The 23806-nt window shown below is 42.0% G+C and overlaps 1 protein-coding gene across 1 annotated transcript in view; it reads left to right on the top strand.

Moving 5' to 3' along the window:
- CLVS1 (clavesin 1) overlaps positions 1–23806 on the top strand; it is a 135320-nt gene that overhangs the window by 96976 nt on the left and 14538 nt on the right. Inside the window, exons 4-5 of the mRNA XM_007059459.3 lie at positions 9727–9837; positions 11449–11684. Coding sequence (XP_007059521.2) covers positions 9727–9837; positions 11449–11684 — 347 coding nt within the window. The remainder of the gene's footprint in view (positions 1–9726; positions 9838–11448; positions 11685–23806) is intronic.

Below are 23806 nucleotides of genomic sequence, written 5' to 3'. Positions count from 1 at the left end.
CTTCCTAGGCAGTCATTTTCCATTTTGTAAGTGTGCAACTGATTGTTCCTTTGTAAGTGGAGTAATTTGCATTTGTCCTTATTGAATTTCATCCTATTTACTTCAGACCATTTCTCGAGTGTGTCCAGATCATTTTTAATTTTAATCTTCCAAAAAACTTGTAACCCCTCCCAGCTTGGTATCATCTATAAACTTTATAAGTGTACTCTCTATGTCATTATCTAAATCATTGATGAAGATATTGGACAGAACTGGACCCAGAACTGATCCCTGAGGGACCCCACTCGATATGCCATTCCAGCTTGATTGTGAACCACTGATGATTACTCTCTGGGAACCATTTTCTAATCAGTTATGCGCCAACCTTACAGTAGCTTCATCTAGGTTGTATTTCCCTAGTTTGTTTATGTGAAAGTCATGCGAGACAGTATCAAAAGCCTTACTAAAGTCAAGATATACCACATCTACTGCCTCCCCCTATCAACAGTTGTTACCCTGTCAAAGAAAGCTATCAGGTTGGTTTCACATGATTTGTTCTTGACAAATCCATGCTGACTGTTACTTATCCCCTTATCATCTTCTAGGGTTTGCAAGGCTGTGAAAGAGCTGGAGGGTTTGAAGAAGTGGTCTCTGTCCAGGCAGATCATGGGGCTCCAGGAAGAGAGGATTTTGAAGGGGAGAGTCTTTGCCTAGGGACACCAGGGTGATCCTTGCCCTGGCAAATCCAAATTCACTGAACACTACCCACTACCCCCACCGGCAGGGCTGCACTGCTGCTGCTGCCACTGTTGTCTCATTGCCCTCCTGGACCTGGAAGACTCTCAGCTGCCTATTCATGGGTAGTGGGTGAACCACGGGCTCGGGAAGGCTAGCCCCCGGCACGGCCCACCCCTTCTGCCTAAGGCCCTGCCCCTCTAGCCCCCCTTCCCCTGCCGAAACCCAGAGCGCCCCTCCCCCCCCCAGCCATTTGGGTCTTGCGCAAAGTTTCAGTGACATTCCTATTTTGTCTGAACTAGTTTGCCCATTGTTATAAATAATGAAATCCTCTTTTCTCCATTGTCATATTTGTTACATAAAAGTGATGGATCATAGAACAAATCTTAGTCCAGCAATGATTTCCCGTTTTATACATGGCCACATAAGCCATGATGGGGAGTTTTGGTTTAAAGTTAATAGATCTCCGGAGGTGAAAGGCAAGTGCCAGCAGACCTTCCCTAATAGCTTTTTGTTTGGTTGTCTTTATCCACTTTAACCAATGCTATGGGCATTTGTCCTCTCTGTGACATTTTAATAGAAGTCATTCAGTGTCTACTTTCGTCATGTCTGAAATTCTTTCAGCCGAGAATAGATGAGCAGATACTGCAAGGCCAATGTGAAGGAAATACAGAATAAAAGTGCTATACTAGTGGGGTAGATTTCTTCAACAATATGGCTCAGGGGAACAATGCATGTTTAAGGAGACTGACTCTACAGAGGTGTTTCCCTTTTAAAGCAGCTTTTGCTTTTACAGTTCCTGATTTATGAGAAATTAACTGGTGTACTTTATCCACTTTACCCCTGGCTGTTTGCATGCACTCATGTGTCTCCCTTCACTGCCCTTTTAAATCTGGTCAAAGTGACTCAGTGTTTTCTTCTCTGCCCCCCAGAAACACAGTGCCCCCATTCTTTGACCTATTGATTTGATATCATAACTGATCTATTACCTTCAGGTCAGGCTGCAAAGCTCTTCTGTTTTCACAGGCTTTCTATAGGATAGGAAATAGCTAGGAAGGGAGACTTTTAGTCTGGATAGTTTGGGGTAAGTTGTAAATGTTGTGTATTGGTCCAATTGATATTGTATGTATTTTGCATTACATTTTTTCAAATGTGCCTATAGTCCAGTGATAGCCACATTTTAAATACCATCTAAATAAAGAAACATCAGTCCAAATCAGCTTCTTGCATTAATCACCAGTAAACCAGGATATTATAATGGCTAAGTGCAAACCATCAAATCTGTTCCCAGAGAGGAAGAAGAGCCTCCTATTTATTCACAATTAAAGCAGTTACTCCCTTAGCTCAAGTGCGAGAGGCTTATACTGGGTCAGTCCCCTCTGGTGGCTGTGGTATGTATATGTGGCCACCATTTGTTCCTTTAGAATACTGTGCTTACTCGAGCTAGGCAAAATTCTCTGAATTTAGAATTTTTGAGTCAACTTTCCATCCAAAACTCAATTTTTTGCCACCTTCCTCTCTCCCTGAAAATTTTAATTAAAAAAAATCAGGTTTTTCAATTAGTGGTCACCATTAAAAGGTCAACATTTAGCCACAGTTGGCTCCCTTTTTTTGTCTGAAATACCCTACAGTTATTTTTCCAAATATAAGGAAATGACAGGGGTCTTTTCACTGTGACCACATGTTGACTTTTAATGATGGATACTGTGCTAACATTTTACTTTGAAAGGTTCTGTACCAGGACACAGGCCAACATGCTATATGTTGCTTCGTTGCAATACGAGAAAGGTGCTGCACTACTGTCAATGCCAGCCTTACCTCATGCCTCCCAGAAGCGACTTACAACAGACTGCAGAGGGAGAGGATCCTAATCCAGTCAGCAAGGAAGACAGGGTTCATGAAAGAAGGGAGAGGAAATTGGGAGCTGTTGCAGGAGCTAGTGTGGTGACAATAGTCAAAGAAATATTATTGACCTGGAACTCTGGCTCCAGGCATAGCTATAACAGCAACAACATAAAACCATGTGGACATCTTCAGGTAAAAAATCATTTAACCAATAGACAAAACTATTACAGCTTTTAATCATAAACATTGTCAGGGTCAAGTCAATGTCGTCTCTCTTATCACTGGCTCATCCCAGTTCAGTCCAAGCCTGAAGTTCCACCTACAACGAACCACCAGAGGGTAACACAAAGACAAACAGAATTAGCTTCGAGGCCTTGACTACTCTCCTAAGCTTATTGCTAAACCTGCTGTCATGGAGAGGCTTGGAAACATGGTTCCTCTTAGAAACCTGGCATCTATATAGTTCCTCTGCTGTTTTGAGGACTTCAGATGAATAACTGTAGCTAATAGTTCACAGTAGGTTTGGTAGCTCAGAGAGTTTTGCTGAGTTCTCTAGCCTATTTCTGATTACTCAGTATAGCAGTAGCATATGCATTCATTCAGCAGACCTCTAGAACAGGATTCCATATAGCACCCCAGGAGTTTTATGGCTTCAAGTTAAACCTTAAAGTACTTCCAGATCTGATGGTCTTTTGGTCGCCTCCTGTCAAGTTTCCTTCCCCACTCTGAACTCTAGGGTACAGATGTGGGGACCTGCATGAAAACCCCTTAAGCTTATTTTTACCAGCTTAGGTTAAAACTTCCCCAAGGTACAAACTATTTCACCTTTTGCCATTGGACTTTATTGCTGCCACCACCAAGCATCTAACCGATATATAACAGGGAAAGAGCCCGATTGGAAACGTCTTTCCCCCCAAAATCCTCCCAAAACCTACTCCCCCTTTCCTGGGGAAGGCTTGATAAAAATCCTCACCAATTTGCACAGGTGAACACAGACCCAAACCCTTGGATCTTAAGAACAATGAAAAAGCAATCAGGTTCTTAAAAGAAGAATTTTAATTGAAGATAAAAAGTAAAAGAATCACCTCTGTAAAATCAGGATGGTAAATACCTTACAGGGTAATCAGATTCAAAACATAGAGAATCCCTCTAGGCAAAACCTTAAGTTACAAAAAGACACAAAAACAGGAATATACATCCCATTCAGCACAGCTATTTTATCAGCCATTTAAACAAAACAGAATCTAATGCATATCTAACTAGATTACTTACTAAATTCTAAGACTCCACTCCTTTTCTGTTCCCGGCAAAAGCCTCACACAGTCAGGAGAACCTTTGTTTCTCCCCGCCCCCCTCCAGCTTTGAAAGTATCTTGTCTCCTCATTGCTCATTTTGGTCAAGTGCCAGCGAGGTTATCCTAGCTTCTTAACCCTTTACAGGTGAAAGGGTTTTTCCTCTGGCCAGGAGGGATTTAAAGGTGTTTACCCTTCCCTTTATATTTATGACACCTCCCCACTACCCCAACATGTAATTTCAAAATTTGTATATTCCGCAGGGTTCAGAGGTATAATCAAATAATCTTGCAGACTTCTTCACTGGCAACTTTATCCCCCCTACCCCCTTTAAAAGAACAGGGAAGCTACATTTTAAAAAAAAAACAACAAAAACATGTTAATATAAGTTAATGGGTCAGATTTTACACCCACAGATGCTAAGAAATTCAAAGTTATAGTTTGACACCCACCATAACTTAGTCACAGTGAGCACACACCTATATGACGTATAATAAAGAGGATACAGAACGGCCGGTATTGTAGTAGAAAATGCAGATGAGCAATGCGTCCCGGTAACTTTTGAGTTCCTCACTTCTGTTTTATAAAATCACAACCACACTGTTGAGGGGTTTTTTGTATTTAATTGGACTGCATGTTATTTTGGAGAGAGGACATGTATGCATGTAACACCTCTGCCAGGATTCCAAAGTGAAGAAATGACAGTTACTCAAGCTAGAAATCATACCAGAGGCTGATTTGGGCTGAAAGTTAGTCTGCGGTGGGGGAACCCAGAATAACAATTTTTAGCATGCTTTTTGGAGTTTTGGATATTTTTAAAATTCTTAAATGGTTCTGAGCTGCTTCAGCAGAGAAAGAGGAGGAGGAAAAAGTGAAAGAATTCCCCCTGCAGCCCCAAAGTTACCTTAAAAGCTATTTGGTTAGACCATGTGATATGACAGTGTGATTCTATCACAAATTAAAGTTTACTAAACAAATCTGTGTTCTTTATCCTAATTCATTGGTACCATCTGCCAAGATTCACAAACAGATGCTTTGTGGGCCCTCATTAATTTGCACTAATGACTGGGAGACCTATTGTAAATTACTGAATTTTGTGAATTAGTCAGTATGGCAGGAGAACAAACAAACACAAAAAAACCCCTGGGATAGTGCATCCCAATATTCACTTTATACTTCAGTTTTCAATATGATAATATTTCAGCATATACTAGTGTATGTACTTAGGTACGCTACCAAAAAAAAGGCAAAATCTTATTTGACTAAGATTTAGCTACAGCCCTTTGTTATTAAATCCTTCTTAGAAGAGAGGACTTTTGGTGAGAAACATTAAGCTCGTTGATTAGCCACGGGAAAATTAATGAGTTCTTACAGTGTCTTTTTAAAATTGAATTTAGTGCAGGGAGAAGCTGTGAGATTGAACAGGAAACCTTCTAACTATCCACCAAACAGCAAAAGCCTGGGCAGTACCAGTACAAGCCTCTCCAGCACCCTGAGTCTGAGGAACTGTGCTGGTGGGGGTAGGAAAACAGTTGCTCATTCAATGGGTAGACAAGCATAAACATTCACCTCAGCTGGCTAACACAATCTGCCCTGTTTACATGAGGGCTTCAAAATGTGTTAAAGCATGTTAGCCAACGTGTTTTAGAATACACCTTTTAGCCTAGCCTACATATAGCCATAGGCCACTGCAGAGGCTTCAGACAGCAATAAGTTTCAGTTCCTATCACCACCAAACTAGGCTAGTTTTGGACCTGGGACCTAGAGCTGAAAGTCTCCTTACACCACTATGGCACCAGTCACAGTACTTCTCTGTGGAGAAACTGTTACTGAACTATTAATACCATCTGTGGAAGCTCTAAACCATTATAGGGAATGGTCAAATGTACTGAGAAGCAAGAAGCTTTAGTTTTTGTGCTCAATGTAGAAAAAAATTACCTAATTTAAACACTTTTGTTTGCGAATAAAATCCTCCCCAAATGTAGGCAAAACTGTGTTCAAATAGAAGAGGCTGTGCATTTATTTGCATTGATGAGGGGATTTTTACACAGATTGAACTGGACTTTTGAAGGAGATATGATTTTGCTTTTTGATTGCAAATGGTTGTACACATGCATTGTCATTAGTGATGTGTTTGAGTCACAAAATTCAGAACTGGAATGTGATTTCAATCTGAACTTTCCCAAATTTGGAAGTTTGTTTGGATTTTGTGTGTTGGTTCAGATCATTGGTGGTTGAGTTCGGAAGGTTTGGATCCAGTGTTCCACCTCAGACCCATTTCTAACTTTTATATTCAGAAGATTAACTTCCCTCTCTAATATCCTTTGGTGTCAGAAGTTTTTATTTAGTGTTAGAAGATCATCTTGATTTTTAGCCTTCAGCACAAAAGAATGAAGAAAGAACAGTAGAAGGTTTCTGCTGCATGTTCACATGGCAAAATAAATAAATAAATAAAAGAACACGGTGATGGAGGGAGTGAGAGGAAGTGGTGAAAAAGTATCTCTCGCTCAACTCATAGATATTCTTCCCAAGTTATTTAACATACCGTTATGTGCTTGACAGTTTTCAGTCCCAGACTGCTGTGCCTTGCAGTGCACAGGTGGCACATAAAACTTGAGAGAGGGAAAGAACTGATTTCAGAGTAGCAGCCGTGTTAGTCTGTATTCGCAAAGAGAAAAGGAGGACTTGTGGCACCTCCTCCCTTCTGATCTCTGAACTAGGAGAGTCTTGTCTTTACAATCTGAAAGGAAAAGGTATATTGAGGTGGATGTGGACTTCACAGTTTTCTTGAAAGTTCCACTCTGGCACTTCAGTGTTTATTTCTGTTACTAGCTTCTTTGGAGAAAAAAAGCACTAGAAAGAGAGAGAGAAAGAAACACAGTCAAACAAAAAAGAGGAATTCTGCAACCGAAAGTCTTTTCTACAGCACCAGTTAAGTCAATACTAGAAACAAAAAGTTTCCTACAATCTGTGTATGATGCTGTCATATTCGAGCCCCATGGAGTGAGATAAGTACATAGATAGCTAGTCTGAGAAATCCGCAGATGTCACAGTTTCATCACCAGTGCAGAAACTGAAAGACTCCTACTGATTTCAAATGGCTTTGGATCCGGTCATTAATGTAATTCCAGATTTATTTGCAAGATGCAGTCCCTGCTCCCAGAAAACTCAATGACAAAATTATCATTGATATCAATGGGAAGGTTTAGGCCCAACTTTTGTAAGAAAGACTCAGCTAGAGAAAAGACTAAGGATCTCTTCCCAGCATGGATTCAAATAAAATGTACTCAAGACAGACCCAAAAAAAAAAATCTTCTCATTATAAAATGCACGTTCCCAAGGAATCACAATGGCACAAGAAAGACAGAGAATTCCTAAAAGCACAAGCTCTCCAACAGAAAATCAACTTTAGTTACTTTCATCTTGCCTCAGAGAAATCAGCAGAGAGCCCAGGCGCAATCAGGGAGAGATCTCACACATCTTAGTGCAACTAGCTAAAAACAATACAAAACACTTCTTGAGATGTCAGCCTTTCTTTCAAATATATTTCTGCTATGATAGGTGTCTTTGTAAAAATAGTACACTGGCGTTCCAGAGCTGTCTCTCAGCAATATCCATATTGAATGTACAGAGTTGAAAAGAAAAATGATGTGTCTTTCTAACTGATAGCCCTACAAACCCAGGTTGGGATCTGAAAGTCAAGCTGGGCTTTTTCCTGTTCATAAAGCCCAGTAATAAAAACTCTGCAGGATGCTGCAGCAAGCTTCCCTCTGTACCCTTTGGGGAATCCTATTGCCTTTTGGGGTTTCCACCGGTAATTAAGGCATACATTGTTTAAATGTGAATGTATTTAAACAATGTGGTTGCATGGGTGGCTTCACTATTGTACTTAGTATATCCCATTGTACACAAGCCAGAATCACTGACCTCCAGGGCTGTGTTGCACTGATGTAGTAAAACTTACTTTCCCCACTAAATTATATGTATATGGGCCAAGTGGAGGTATGCCAATATACACCACTGACCACCTGGCCTATATAATTCTGAATGCACATAGAAAGTAGATTTACTTTGGGAGAAGGTGCCATTAGGGCTGGTCACAATATTCTGAAGTGAAATGTTTTCTCACTGGCAAATGGAGTTCAGTTGAAATTGAAATTTGCCATGGGAAAAGAGCAATAGCAGGTCATTTGAACCAAAACATTTTGTTCTGGGTCAACATTAATCTCAGTGTCTGCTACCACGAGCTACCATGGTGATTTATGGGAGTTGTAGTTCCAGGTCCCTAATTCCTCTATGCTCCCTTGCTTCCTGACCATACTACATCTCTTATTTTGCACTCCAGTCTTTCCCTGTGGCTGAGCTACTGGGAGAGACAGTCTGCAGCTCTGGTACAGAGACCAAGAGTGACCCAGAACTACAGCTCCCATGAGGCACTGTGGTGGCTCAGGCAGACACAGAGAATAATGTCATTCTCAATGGAAATTTTTCAGAAATTGTCATTCTGTGAAATGTTTCTATATTTTGATTTTTCATCCCAAATTGGGACAAAAGCAAATATCAATATATGGGAATTTCCCATGGGATGGAAATGCCATTTTCCAATCAGCTTCAGGTGCTCTTTTTACATCATCCTTGTACAGAGCAGAAATCCACTTTTGGCTTTGCTGAAAGTTCATATATTTCCATTTTTTTTCCAGGTGCATCTACTTTAAGGGCCATATCCTCGCTGGTGTTAATCATCATAGCTCTACTGAGGTCAATGCAACCACACTAACTGATAGTTGCTGAGGAGCTGGTCCTAAAATTCTTACTGAATGCTATAGCCATAATGGAAATAATAATTGCCTCCCTTTAGAGCTGGTGACGAGCAAAATGTATCAATAGCAAACGTATCTTCTTAGTTATTTACAAAGAGGCCCGAGTTCCTGTCAGAAAGCAGCCAACTTGCCTCTCTGTGTGGGTGTCATCAGCACATATATGCAGCAGCCGTTGCACTGTTTCCAAAAGTGAAAGGAGCCTCGCCTGTTCCCTGATAGACCCTGACATTTGCATGATGTGAATGGAGATACAAAATATCATTTACAATGTACCTTTAAAGAAACTTCAGTAGCCTATTTATTATGTGTACCACATTGCAGTAGCATCCTCTTGCACCTAAGCAAACACCTCTGTTAGACTACTCTACCTGAATGTTAATGCTTGGATATTTGTACTAAGCCTCAGCAGCAAGCACTTGGTGGTGTCAGTTTCCATGGTGCTGTCACATGCTCTGTCTCTCTCTCTCTGTCAACACCTTCACATATCAGCATTTCCCACCCGCCCTGCTCCCCATAATGTGCTGCTCACTCACCCAGAAAGTTCAGCTATTGTAATGATGATTTAAGGGGGAATGGGATGGGGCAGGGGGCAAGGATGGCAGAAAGGGTGAAAAAATGAGCTGTGTGTTGGAATGTAAGTGGGAATTTGCAGTTCAGTTACGTAACACAATAAGGAGTTAAAATTAGTCCCCTCAAGGGATTTTCAGGAAACAAGCTGTGTTCATCACCCCTGCTGCATTTCCCTTCTTGGCACACTGCAGTGTGCTGGAGTGGAGTCAGAAGAAATTTGGGCAGAGATCTTGATATCTGCTTTCTTTAAGCACTAGATACCAAGGTGTAACTGCACTGAGGGAAATGGGATAGTGGCTCCTTAAAACAGGGCATGTGTTTCTTAGTCCTCCTGCACTACCCATCCCCCCACCACAAGCCGACTGCTGATTAAATGGTGTATCAGATAGTAAGATGCAAACTTGTTCCTCTGACTTTAGTCCTGCTGGCTGCCTGACTAATTTGGTGCACCTGTTAATTGCCTTCCCTTTCTTTCTTCTCTACAGGACAGCTTTCCTGCTCGTTTTGGGGGAGTCCATTTTGTCAACCAGCCCTGGTACATTCATGCCCTGTACACGCTAATCAAACCATTCCTCAAAGACAAGACAAGGAAAAGGGTAATTAGAGGGGGAGAAAACCTATGAAGCTTCAGACCCAGAGTGGCTTGAATAACTCTCTACTTTCTTTGCTTTATTCTTTTTTCTCTGGTTTTTTTTTCTTTTTTTTTGGAATGGGTTTCTGAGAGCTGCAGCTATGACTGAAGCCTCAGCTGGAGTTTGGAATTAGCCTAGATTTAATCAATAATTCAGCAGAAGTAGGTTATTTTCAGAATTCAAGTCAGGGCCCAGAGAACCTTTGATTACTTACAAAGAACAGGCGCTATCCTATTATACAGTGGACAAGGCATGCCTATGGACGGAGGAAGTATTTACTGAGCTGTGATAGTGGAGAGACAGGCACAGTCTCCCATTGAAGCCACCCATATGAAAAAGCTCCCATAGAGCTAGACCTCTGCCCAGTGAGATACCATCAACTCCAAGGAACTTGCCAGTTTTGCTTCTTCAGCAGGTTGCCTTTCTTAACTCCCACTGGTGTCCACAAAAACTTCCACTTCTCTACATCAGCTCACACAGCAGGAAGAGAAGCAGGTCTTTGCTGAAGAGATGTACCTGGATTAGTGGACCTCACTGTCCTTGTCCACTTTTATCCTGAAGTCCATAGTCACGAGAATGGATCTCAGAAAGGCACCAAAATCTGGCCTGGGCTCCATCTGAAGAGTATTGAACAGGCTGAGGAGTCCTTCCGTGTGAAAACATGTCTGGATTAAAGAGTGGAAGGATAACTGGAGCTGGGCAGTGTTCAAATAAAACCATAAATTACTAGAAGCTTTGTGTGGTTCAGTGTTTTGTTACAAATTCAGAAACTGAGGATAAATTCAAAGAAAATTGTTCAGGTACATGGACTTGGGTCAGTTTATAAATGTGTTGAAACAGCACAGAATTAGCAATTTGTGCAATTTTGATGAAAAATCAGTCAAAACGCCATGTTTTGTTTGAACCCAAAACAACTCACTTGACTGGAGAGAATGTGGATGCAAATGCAGGAAAATGTTCACGCATGACCCTTTGCACACCAAAACTACTGAGTTTTGAACAGCTCTGAAAATACATAGGTCTAGATTTTGGTGCCTATCTGAAAAAGACAGTGATTCTGTCACTGAGCTGGGCTCCAGGTTTAATTGCTACTGTACCAGTTTCAGCTCATTGCCTTTATGTTCAAGGTCTTCATGATCTTGTTCTAGTTTATATCTCTGATCTTGTCTCCTCTTGCTCCCTATGCTCCCTTACAGACCTCTCACCTTTCCCATCCCTTTATTATCTCCCCTTCTCTCTTCTTCATGCTCTCTCTCTTGTGGCACCCAATAATAGAACCATATCCCTCTTCTTCAGAGCCTGCTTTAGAACCCACTTCCAGGAATCTTTCCTCCCTTCCCTCAAAAATAATTCCACAACCCACTTTCCCTGGTTTTATATGATATCTTATGGGAATGGCAGGGAACATCTCTAGTACCATATTTTCAGCATTGACTTCAATGACAGCAGAGTTAAGCTAACGCTGAGTGCTTTTGAAAAGCCCCACCCATAAATTGCAGAGCAAATTCACTGCTCTAAATTATAATGCTTTATGAAATAAGGAACTGACTGTGCCTTCATTTTATTTTGTTTCAGATCTTTCTCCATGGCAACAATCTGAACAGTCTTCACCAGCTAATACACCCTGAATGCCTGCCCTCTGAATTTGGAGGTATGCTTCCTCCTTATGACATGGGAACCTGGGCTCGGACATTACTTGGTCCTGACTACAGTGATGAAAATGAATACACTCACACTTCCTACAACGCGATGCACGTGAAGCATTCATCCTCCAACCTAGAGAGGGGGTGCTCACCGAAACACATGACAAGGTGAGAACTGGCGATGAGTGCAAATTCTGTCCTGTTGTTTCACATTATAGGTTTTGTATTTAGTCATCACCAGTCTAACGGTTGGACTAACCCAATTTAGTAAGAGGCAGGAGCTCATTTTGCTGAAGCTGAAAGTAAGGGGCACTTTAGCCTGAAGAGTGATTACTACATAGCAGTGAAAGGCCAGTGTCTTGGCAGTACCATAATTACTTCTCTGATTACAAATGATTGTGAACAAAAACAAGTTGAAATTAATGAAATTCAATGAAATCATTGTATTCAATGAAAAAATATCACAATGGAATGCCGTTTCCATGGCATAATATACAGGATTATTTCTGTTCTGTTTTACATTCACATGTTGATTTGGTACATGCTGAGCACACTTGTCAATGATAGATTTTAGCTCCCTGTAATGTACTACTGGTAGTTGGTGTATAACAAGCACCGTAGCCCTCTAAAAACTGAGTAGTCTCCTTCAAGTGCCTATGCAGTCACTACCCATTATCAGTTCAGCTAGTAAAGCTGGTCTCTTAAGCCTACAGGAAGACCTTTACTTTTGGATCTGATGATTGTGCATAGTGCTTCCAAAGCTTAAAATGGTAGTTTTTAAATCCACGAAGCTCACTAATTTGTACTAATTGACTGGTGGGGGACCCAGTACAGAATAGTGAAGTTTGTGGATTTCTGAGTGTCATTGCTGGATGACACCACACTCTTGAGGTCTGCTCTACATTATACAGACCTATACTGCTGTAGCTACAGTAGAACCTCAGAGTTACGAACACCTCAGGAATGGAGCTTGTTCGTAACTCTGAAATGTTCCTAACTCTGAACAAAATGTTATGGTTATTTCAAAAGTTTACAGCTGAACATTGAATTAATACAGCTTTGAAATGTTTCTATGCAGAAGAAAAAAATGCTGCTTTTAACCATCTTAATTTAAATGAAACAAACACAAAAGAGTTTCTTTACCTTGTCAAATCTCTTTTTTAAAACTTTCCCTTTATTTTTTCAGTAGTTTAACACAGTACAGTACTGTATTTGCTTTTTTTTTTTTTTTTTTTTGGTTTCTGCTGTTGTGCTGCCTGATTGTGTACATCCAGTTCCAAGTAACGAGTGTCGTTGACCCGTCAGTTCATAACTCTGAGATTCTACTGTACATCACTCAGGGTGTGAACAATCCACACCCCTGAGCAAAGTAGTTAAATTGATCCAACCCCCCGGGTAGACAGTGCTATCTCGGCGAGAGAGCTTCTCCTGCTGACATAGCTACCGCCTCTTGCAGAGTTGGATTAACTATGCTGACGGGAGAGCTCTCTCCTGTCAGCTTAGAGCATCTTCATTAAAGTTTTAAGTGTAGACTTGCCCTAAGAAAAACTCAAGGATGGAGGGATATGTTGGCCCCTGGGGAATGTGACATCATCTCCACTGGTCTCACCAGCTGTGCAGCAGCACAATCTCTCTGCTCTGTACTCCACTAAACTGCAACCCACTACTTTGTTTTCAATGAAGATTGCATCTATGCTTACCTCACTGGTGACACTTGAGGCGTTTACGACTCACAGACCCTGAATCATTCTGTGTGACAGGGATAGGACCTCTTTTTGTAACAGTGGAATCCAGCCTGACAGGACTGACAAGCCATAATGACATGCAATTAATTACAGCTCTGGAGGGGGAAAAAGCATTTTTTTAAAGCTTCCCACATAAGAGAGATTCCACATTCTTATTCTGCAAATTTAGGCCCTGATCCTGTAAAGCAGTAGTGGGCAACCTGTGGCCCGTTGCTTCCTGCAACTCCTATTGGCCGGGAATGGTGAACCGCGGTCACTGGAAGTTGCGGCGGGCCGTGCCTGTGGATGGTCAATGTCAGCAAAATGTCTCACGGCCTACAATCAGATTACCCTGATGGGCCGCAAATTGCCCACCACTGCTGTAACGATTTATACACATACACATGCTTTGACTGGCTTCAGTGAAACGTCTCACAGCATACAAAGTTAACCGCATCTGTAAGCCTTTGTGGAACCAGGGCCTTAGCATGCAGATAACTGGCTGCTTATCCACCAAAGCCTGGCACTAGTCATTAGTGTATTTTTAGGAGTAAGTGCTTTCTTGATCTTAAATCTCCCTTTTTTCATAGAATACAAATGAGTTTTTCCCCTTATCATTTAATCACTCTTTTTTTCTCCTCTCAGAGAAGCTTGGCTTCTCCACAGGCATCATAAAATCTTGTCTCTTTTAACTCAAGGCATAATTTTGTTTAGAATTTATCAGATGACCAACACCTGGTGTGTGCTTAGAGAGTGGCTTAAAAATATACATATATCTGACACTTTTAGTCAAATTCTCACCTGCACATATCAAACTACATAACACCAGAGATAAGAAAATACCCCAGGAAGTCTAGGATGATGGCAAATGGTAGAGGTACAATGAAGAAGGAACAGGTACATGCCCTGCCTCAGAGATGCAAAACTGAGCCGAGTTTTGGAATACTAATTAGCAATGAGACCACAACAGTACCTCCCTCCCCCATCCTCAGCAGGTTTTTTCCAGTACCATGAAACTGCTGGACAAGATCCGTTCTTGTAAACAATTTCATGTTTATTTTAGCAAATGCCAGTCTGTGTAAATGAGGAAAACATTCTAAAAAAACAGCACAGAAAATAGTTCTTGAGCCTAGGAATTAAAATGATTTTGAAAGCAGTTTCACGACCTGGCAAATATTATAGTGTGAACAGGGTCTTACTCAAACCATCTGCTGTTTCCTTTTGGTCCAACCAAGGACCTGAGCGGAAATCAACCACTCACACTGAGAAAAACATCATAACAAATGGAAATGATAGCCCCAGCCTCTGAAATTATCTCATACCATGGAAAAATACCAGATCCCTAATACTGAATAACAGATGGAAAACACAGCAAAACTGCTGATGACTCCAGATAATGAGTGTAATAGCCAGAACAGCAGCAGCAACAACAAAATCCATTCAGATTTGATCTGTTTACTAAGATTCAGCTCAATGAAGTTTTGAAATAGACAAGGTAATAAAACATGAAAACTACCATTAATACAGTAATGGCAAGATCAACTCATTCTTAAAGTGTGGTTAAGTTGGTTTTAGATTGTTTATAGGGTGAGAACAGGAGTGAGTCATCTCTCTTTGGGAGAGCGTTCCGGTCTAGGTCCAGCTCCTGTGAAAGTTCTGCCTTCAGTGATGGCAAGCCTGTTTGGTTGAGAATGTAGCTCTTGTGGGAGATGATGATTATGGAGGGAGAAGTTCTCTCTCACCTAATGAGGGCCAATGCCACACAGAGTTTTGAATATCAAGATATGGGCCCTGAGTTGGACTCTCTATTCAATAGGCAGTCAGTACAAGACCAGAGCACCAGACTGAAGTCCTCATGGAGATCTTTGTTGTTTAATCAATGAGCTCCTGCATTTTGTACCAGTTGGAGTTTTTTTCTGGCCATGTAGCTTCACAGTTAGATATAATGGGTTAACTAATTAAGCCTAGGGGGTCAGGAATGCCCAACATGCCAGTTACAGATGGAAATGACTGCCCATAGCTATTTGGACTTCCGTTAGCAGTGAGTGCAAAAGGATCTCCAAGCTGAAGACTGAGTTAGCAATCAGGGTGGATGTTACAGAGGAAGAAGAAAAGGAGTACTTGTGGCACCTCAGAGACTAACCAATTTATTTGAGCATGAGCTTTCGTGAGCTACAGCTCACTTCATCGGATGCATACTGTGGAAACTGCAGAAGACATTATATACACAGAGACCATGAAACAATACCTCCTCCCATCCCACTCTCCTGCTGGTAATAGCTTATCTAAAGTGGTCATCAAGTTGGGCCATTTCCAGCACAAATCCAGGTTTTCTCACCCTCCGCCCCCCCACACACAAACTCACTCTCCTGCTGGTAATAGCCCATCCAAAGTGACCACTCTCTTCACAATGTGTATGATAATCAAGGTGGGCCATTTCCTGCACAAATCCAGGTTCTCTCACCCCCTCACCCCCCTCCAAAAACCACACACACAAACTCACTCTCCTGTTGGTAATAGCCTATCCAAAGTGACCACTCTCCTTACAACGTGCATGAAAATCAAGGTGGGCCATTTCCAGCACAAATACAGGTTTTCTCACCCCCCCTCCTTTTTTTTTTTCAAAAAAAACCCACACACACGCAAACTCACTCTCCTGCTGGTAATAGTTTATCCAAAGTGACCACTCTCCCTACAATGTGCATGATAATCAAGGTGGGCCATTTCCAGCCCAAATCCAGGTTTTCTCAACCCGCCACCCCCATACACACACAAACTCACTCTCCTCCTGGTAATAGCCCATCCAAAGTGATCACTCTCCTTACAACGTGCAGGAGAGTGGGGTGGGAGGAGGTATTGTTTCATGGTCTCTGTGTATATAATGTCTTCTGCAGTTTCCACAGTATGCATCCGATGAAGCGAGCTGTAGCTCACGAAAGCTCATGCTCAAATAAATTGGTTAGTCTCTAAGGTGCCACAAGTACTCCTTTTCTTTTTGCGAATACAGACTAACACGGCTGTTACTCTGAAACCTGTCATTACAGAGGAAGGTAATTCTTTGAAGATCTTCCCTTTTCCCAAGAGTGCCACCTTAGTCTTGCTTTGATTCAGCAGCACTATGTATTCTGCCCTTACTATCATGTGACTCTCTTTCATTTCCAATACCTGCCTCTCTATTATACTGCCATCGCCTATCAACAGCTGGGTCTTGGGTCACTTCTTCCTCTGAGCTAGATCCTTGGCAAAGGAGATGGAAGGGGAATCCCTGACTTGTGGTAGACTGGGACACAATTTGTCAGCTGACTGCTCCTCCTCCACTCTCTCTGTTGCCCATGGCAGCACAAGCACAACCCCTTGGAACTTGCCTTAATCAAGACAGGTCTGAAAAGCCAATACCACTTACAAATAAACTGTTGAGAAATGAAATTTAACAAAACTACCCAGCCAAAACACTGTGTTATGACAGAGGTTAGGTTGAGAACATGTATGAGTGATTTAAGGGCAAAATACCATAGTCGCAGGAACTAGTGGTGCTCCATTTTATGCGGGGTCCCGGATGCCGGCTCCACGCCCGCTCCCAGCTGTGGCTCCAGCCTTGGCCCCCTTACCCTTGTCCAAGTCCCCCTCTCCCAGAGACACAGCCCTGCTCGCGGCCACAGTTCTGGGGGGTGGGGTGGACAGGGATAAGGGGCCTGGCTTTCAGCACCCCCACTCTTAAAACTGTTCCAGTGCCACTGCAAGGATGTTGCAATTATCCCAAAAATCAAACATTATAAACCCAGAAAATTCAGAATTACAGTTACACTTAAAAGAAATCCAGACATGCTAACATGTGGAAGTCCATGGTGTAGGCACCAAAACATCCTTAACTCTGCCCTGTAGTGACCAAGGACCAGATTTTCAAAGGATTTATGTGCCTAAAAGTGTAGTTAGATGCCTATTGGGATTTTTTAAAGCACTTCAATAGGTTAGCCATTGACATCAATAGGAGTTAGGTGCCTAACCTAGTTAAGTGCTTTGAAAATTCCAGTAGGCCCCTTTAGGTGCCTAAATTCTTTTGATCATCTGGCCCTGAAAGATTATGATTAAGGCATTTTTAGGGTTTGTGACCCCAGATTAGATCAAACTGATTTTTAGATACATATTAGATGTTTTTCATATTTTCTGCTCATGATTCAGTTTCTTAAAGGATCATTTTCAAGACAAATAACTGAATCTAATTAACAAATTTACTTCTGCTGTCTCAGAAAATTCCTGCAGTGCTCAAAGAGAAGGAGCTGTACGTTTAGGGAGGCTAGGTTTTATTTCCCATATCTAACGAAGACAACGAATACCTGCTTTAATAGAAAAAAAACAGTACTTAAGACAGCATAATAAACAAAAATATCTTTCGGAATATTTTTGAGCCTGAACTAGGGGCTCATTCTGGGCAGAGACGTGCAGGGTTCCTATTTATTCAGACTGTCTCCTGATGGCTAGGTTGTGGAAGTCAGCTCTTTCACTGTTTTATTCGTTATTAACTCCAGTATGACCTTACTGTCCCCCTTCTGTTTTTATGGGGCATGTTTGATGCTGGCTCACAGTCAGCACCTAGTTACTGCAGAAGCGTTAAAATACCATAACATAAAAATTAGGGCTGTCGATTAATCACAAAAAGAAAAGGAGGACTTGTGGCACCTTAGAGACTAACAAATTTATTTGAGCATAAGCTTTCATGACCTACAGCTCACTTCATCGGATGCATTCAGTGGAAAATACAGTGGGGAGATTTATATACATAGAGAACATGAAACAATGGGTGTTACCATACACACTGTAACGAGAGTGATCACTTACGATGAGCTATTACCAGCAGGAGAGTGGGGCCGGGGGGGGGACCTGTTGTAGTGATAATCAAGGTGGGCCATTTCCAGCAGTTAACAAGAACGTCTGAGGAACGGGGGGGGGGGGGGGGAATAAACATGGGGAAATAGTTTTACTTTGTGTAATGACCCATCCACTCCCAGTCTCTATTCAAGCCTAAATTAATTGTATCCAGTTTGCAAATTAATTCCAATTCAGCAGTCTCTCGCTGGAGTCTGTTTTTGAAGGTTTTTTCTTGAAGAATTGCCACTTTTCGGTCTGTAATCGAGTGACCAGAGAGACTGAAGTGTTCTCCGACTGGTTTTTGAATGTTATAATTCTTGACGTCTAATTTGTGTCCATTGATTCTTTTACGTAGAGACTGTCCAGTTTGACCAATGTACGTGGCAGAGGGGCATTGCTGGCACATGATGGCATATATCACATTGGTAGATGTGCAGGTGAACGAGCCTCTGATAGCGTGGCTGATGTGATTAGGCCCTATGATGGTGTCCCCTGAAAGATATGTGGACACAGTTGGCAACGGGCTTTGTTGCAAGGATAGGTTCCTGGGTTAGTGGTTCTGTTGTGTGGTGTGTGGTTGCTGGTGAGTATTTGCTTCAGGTTGGGGGGCTCTCTGTAAGCAAGGACTGGCCTGTCTCCCAAGATCTGTGAGAGTGATGGGTCGTCTTTCAGGATAGGTTGTAGATCCTTGATGATGCGTTGGAGAGGTTTTAGTTGAGGACTGAAGGTGATGGCTAGTGGCGTTCTATTGTTTTCTTTGTTGGGCCTGTCCTGTAGTAGGTAACTTCTGGGTACTCTTCTGGCTCTGTCAATCTGTTTCTTCACTTCAGCAGGTGGGTATTTGTAGCTGTAAGAATGCTTGATAGAGATCTTGTAGGTGTTTGTCTCTGTCTGAGGGGTTGGAGCAAATGCGGTTGTATCATAGAGCTTGGCTGTAGACAATGGATCGTGTGGTGTGGTCTGGGTGAAAGCTGGAGGCATGTAGATAGGAATTGCGGTCAGTAGGTTTCTGGTATAGGGTGGTGTTTGTGTGACCATCACTTATTAGCACCATAGTGTCCAGGAAGTGGATCTTTTGTGTGGACTGGTCCAGGCTGAGATTGATGGTGGGATGGAAATTTTGAAATCATGGTGGAATTCCTCAAGGGCTTCTTTTCCATGGGTCTAGATGATGAAGACGTCATCAATGTAGTGCAAGTAGAGCAGGGGCATTAGGGGACGACAGCTGAGGAAGCGTTGTTCTAAGTCAGCCATAAAAATGTTGGCATGTTGTGGGGCCATGCGGGTACCCCTAGCAGTGCCGCTGATTTGAAGGTCCCCAAATGTGAAATAGTTATGGGTGAGGACAAAGTCACAAAGTTCAGCCACCAGGTTTGTTGTGACATTATCGGGGGTACTGTTCCTGACGGCTTGTAGTCCATCTGTGTGTGGAATGTTGGTGTAGAGGGTTTCTACATCCATAGTGGCCAGGATGGTGTTTTCAGGAAGATCACCGATGGATTGTAGTTTCCTCAGGAAGTCAGTGGTGTCTCGAAGATAGCTGGGAGTGCTGGTAGCATAGGGTCTGAGGAGGGAGTCTACATTAATCACAGTTAACTCACACAATTATCTCAAAAAAATTAATCGCGATTCATCACAGTTTTAATTGCACTGTCAAACAATAGAATACCAATTGAAATTTATTAAATATTTTTGATGTTTTTCTACATTTTCATATATATTGTATTCTGTGTTGTAATTGAAATCAAAGTGTATATTATTTTTTGTTACAAATATTTGCACTGTGAAAATGATAAACAAAAGAAAGAGTATTTTTTAATTCACCTCATGCAAGTACTGTAGTGCAATCTCTGTTGTGAAAGTGCAATTTAAAAATGTAGATTTTTTTATTACATAACTGCAGTAAAAAAACCCAAAACAATGTAAAACTTCAGCGCCTACAAGTCCATTAGTCCTACTTCTTGTTCAATCAATCGCTAAGACAAACAAGTTTGTTCACATTTACAGGAGATAATGCTGCCCTCTTCTTATTTACAGTGTCACCAGAAAGTGAGAACTAGTATTTGCACAGCACTTTTGTAGCCGGCATTGCAAGGTATTTACGTGCCAGATATGCTAAACATTCGTATACCCCTTTGTGCTTCAGCCACCATTCCAGAGGACACGCTTTCATGCTGATGACGCTCGTTAAAAAATAATGTGTTAATTAAATTTGTGACTGAACTCCTTGGGGGAGAATTATATGTCCCCTGCTCTGTTTTACCCTCATTCTGCCATATATTTCATGTTATAGCAGTCTGGGATGATGACCCAGCACATTATTCATTTTAAGAACACTTTCACTGCAGATTTCACAAAACGCAAAGAAGGTACCAATATGAGATTTCTAAAGATAGCTACAGTACTTGACCCAAGATTTAAGAATCTGAAGTGCCTTCCAAAACCTGAGAGGGATGAGATGTGGAGCATGCTTTCAGAAGTCTTAAAAGAGCAATACTCCGATGTGGAAACTACAGAACCCATCACCTCCAAAGAAAATCAACTTTCTGCTGGTGGCTTCTGACTCATAGTGAAAATAAACATGCATCGGTCCACACTGCTTTGGATTGTTATCGAGCAGAACCTGTCATCAGCATGGACGCATGAAGGGACATATGAATCTTTAGCTCATCTGGCACGTAAATATCTTGCAACAGTGGCTACAACAGTGCCATGAGAACACCTGGTCTCATTTTCAGGTGACATTGTAAACAAGAAGCAGGCAGCAGTATCTCCTGAAAATTGTAATCAGACTTGTTTGTCTGAGTGATTGGCTAAACAAGAAATAGGACTGAGTGGACTTGCAGGCTCTAAAATTATACAGTGTTTTATTTTTGAATGCAGATGGGGTTATTTTACTTAAGTCTACATTTGTAAGTTCAACTTTCATAATATTTCTTTGGCGTTTTTTACAGTGCAAATACTTGTAATCAAAAATAAATATAAAGTGAGCACTGTACACTTTGTATTCTGTGTTGTAATTGAAATCAATATATTTGAAAATGTAGAAAACATCCAAAAATATTTAAATAAATGGTATTCTATTATTGTTTAACAATGCGATTAACAGTGCGATTAATCAAGATTAATGTTTTTAATTGCTTGACAGCCCTAATAAAAATCAGTAGGAAAATATGTGAAAGCTTCTGATTGCCCATGAACAGCAACTGCCTTGTTCCCCTCGCCAACTGGAGGGATGCAAGGAGGGGAACAGATATTTCATATGAGAATTGAGTCAAAATAGTTCTATTCCTTGCGTTATAAACAATATATAAAATACTGGTGGAGGTGGCACTTAGTTTTTACTATTCATATTTTGGATTCAAAAATGAGGAAACTACTTACTTCTTTGTGGCACCTCATCCCTGTCAGTGGTTCATGATGAGTGAAACAGGCCATAATACCCAAGGAGGCACCTGAGGGCATATTGTAAATGTACAAACAACGAGGAGTCCTTGTGGCACCTTAGAGACTAACAAATTTATTTGGGCATAAGCTTTCATGGCCTAGAACCCACTTCATCAGATGCATGGAGTGGAAAATACAGTAGCAGGTATAAATACACAGCACATGAAAAGATGGGGTTGCCTTACCAAGTGGGAGGTCAGTCTAACGAGATAATTCAATTAACAGTAGGATACCAAGGGAGGAAAAATCACTTTTGTCGTGGTAATGAGAGTGGCCCATTTCAAACAGTTGACAGGAAGGTGTGAGTAACAGTAGGGGGAAAATTAGTATGGGGGAAATTAAGTTTTGTAATGACCCAACCACTCCCAGTCTTTATTCAGGCCTAATTTGATGGTGTCCAGTTTGCAAATTAATTCCAGTTCTGCAGTTTCACGTTGGGAGTCTGTTTTTGAAGTTTGTTTGCTGAAGAATTGCCACTTTTAGGTCTGTTATTGAGTGACCAGGGAGATTGAAGTGTTCTCCTATTGGTTTTTGAATGTTATAATTCCTGATGTCAGATTTGTGTCCATTCTTTTGCGTAGAGGCTGTCCGGTTTGGCCAGTGTAAATGGCAGAGGGGCATTGCAGGCACATAATGTCATATATCACATTGGTAAATGTACAGTAGCCTGTGCTGATTATTAGCTATTGAAAAATGTTACAACTGGTGACTGGATTTTGCTAAAGTTTCAGAAACTAATGGAAAAGGCTGTGGTGCATTTGCCCTGTTAACTGATCTTTGGCAGGCAGCATATGAAATGCTTGAGCGTTCTCCAAAGAAGCAGAGGGCAAGGAATCTGAAGGCATGGTCAGAAGTAACAGGCTATGACTACATCTACAACACTAGGTATCCTGAGCATACCGGAGTGGGGCAGAGACCTGGCTGCTCTACTAGGCAGCTCTGGCTGTGGTTTTAATCCATACACAGCACTCAAGTACTACAGTGATTCGTGAACCGTAGGAGTGCAGACAAATACAGCTGACGTATTATAGCCAGGACTGGTAGCACTGCCTATTAGTAAGGTGGCCCAACGCTTCCCATTATAACACCCTATTTTCAGTTGTATATAACTCTGCCAAACTTTATCCAGCAGGGCTGAAATACTCCAGGCCAGGCTGACTTTTATTGGGAGAGAAATTTTAGCCAAAATTGTACAGCTGTTTCCAAGAATGAAGCTAGGGGGGAAAAATTGTTTTGCCAATGTTAAAATATTCTTAAGAACTTTTCTTTGAACAGCTCTAATGCCCCCATGCTTTGGAGCAGGGACTTGAAATTGGGGTGGGGGGGGAAACAGTCTTTGTGTCAGTGATGTGCCTTTTGCCATCTCTGTGAAAATCCACCCAAATTTGGCTAAATTATAAACCTTTGAAAAATCACAGTTCGCACACACTCAGTAAAGATGTCTTTGATTTTAGCAGCTAAAAGCTCCAAATATTCCATTTTCACTGAGCCCACTCAGTCAGCTCCTAGTGCTGGACCATCCCCAAAGAACAACCAAACATGCTTCAGTCCAGGGCTACAGGAACAAAGCTGAACTTTTCCTGTAGATGCAGTTTCCAACAGCTCTGGGCCAGGCTGAGCACTGAAACTGAGATCAAGGAGCCTGTCTCTCCTGTGCTCTCAATAACCCCCTTGCTTGCACCCAGGCAGCAGGGAGAAGGAAGCCATCTGATTTTAATATCGAAGGACCAAAAGCCAGCCCAGAGGGGAGGGGAGGGAAAGCAGCAGACTGGGACAAGGAGTCTGGCCAAGCTGGGAGTTGGGGAGAAAGAAACTGTGGGAGTTGGAAGGCTGGGACTGGTTGGGCAAGGGGACTGGGAGCAGATAGGGGAAATGGGAAGATAACACATGTCATATGAGAAGCTGGGGGTGGGAGGGAGAGACAGACTGGCTGCACAAGAAGATTGGGCCTGGGAACCACTGTGGGAGGGAATGGGGGCAGAGGGGAGGAGAGACAGATCTTAGAAGGAGCTGGGCGCTGTCTTGGGATGGGGAAGAGAACTGGCACTGGCCGGACAAAGAGATTGGGACAATAAGCCAGAGAGGGGGTGAGGGAGTGAGAATGGGGAGACTGAGATTGTATGAGGAGCCTGGAAGCCAGTGGGGGGGAGGGGAGGGGAGGGGATGGGAAAGACAGATCAGATGAGATCCAGCAGTGGGGATCTGGAACCAGTTGCAAAAGGAGGCTGGGCGTGAGTGTAGAGAGAGGGAGAG

Source organism: Chelonia mydas, chromosome 2 (genome assembly GCF_015237465.2).
Source record: "Chelonia mydas isolate rCheMyd1 chromosome 2, rCheMyd1.pri.v2, whole genome shotgun sequence".
Lineage (NCBI taxonomy): Eukaryota > Metazoa > Chordata > Testudines > Cheloniidae > Chelonia > Chelonia mydas.
This window is presented reverse-complemented; position numbering and strand designations above follow the sequence as displayed.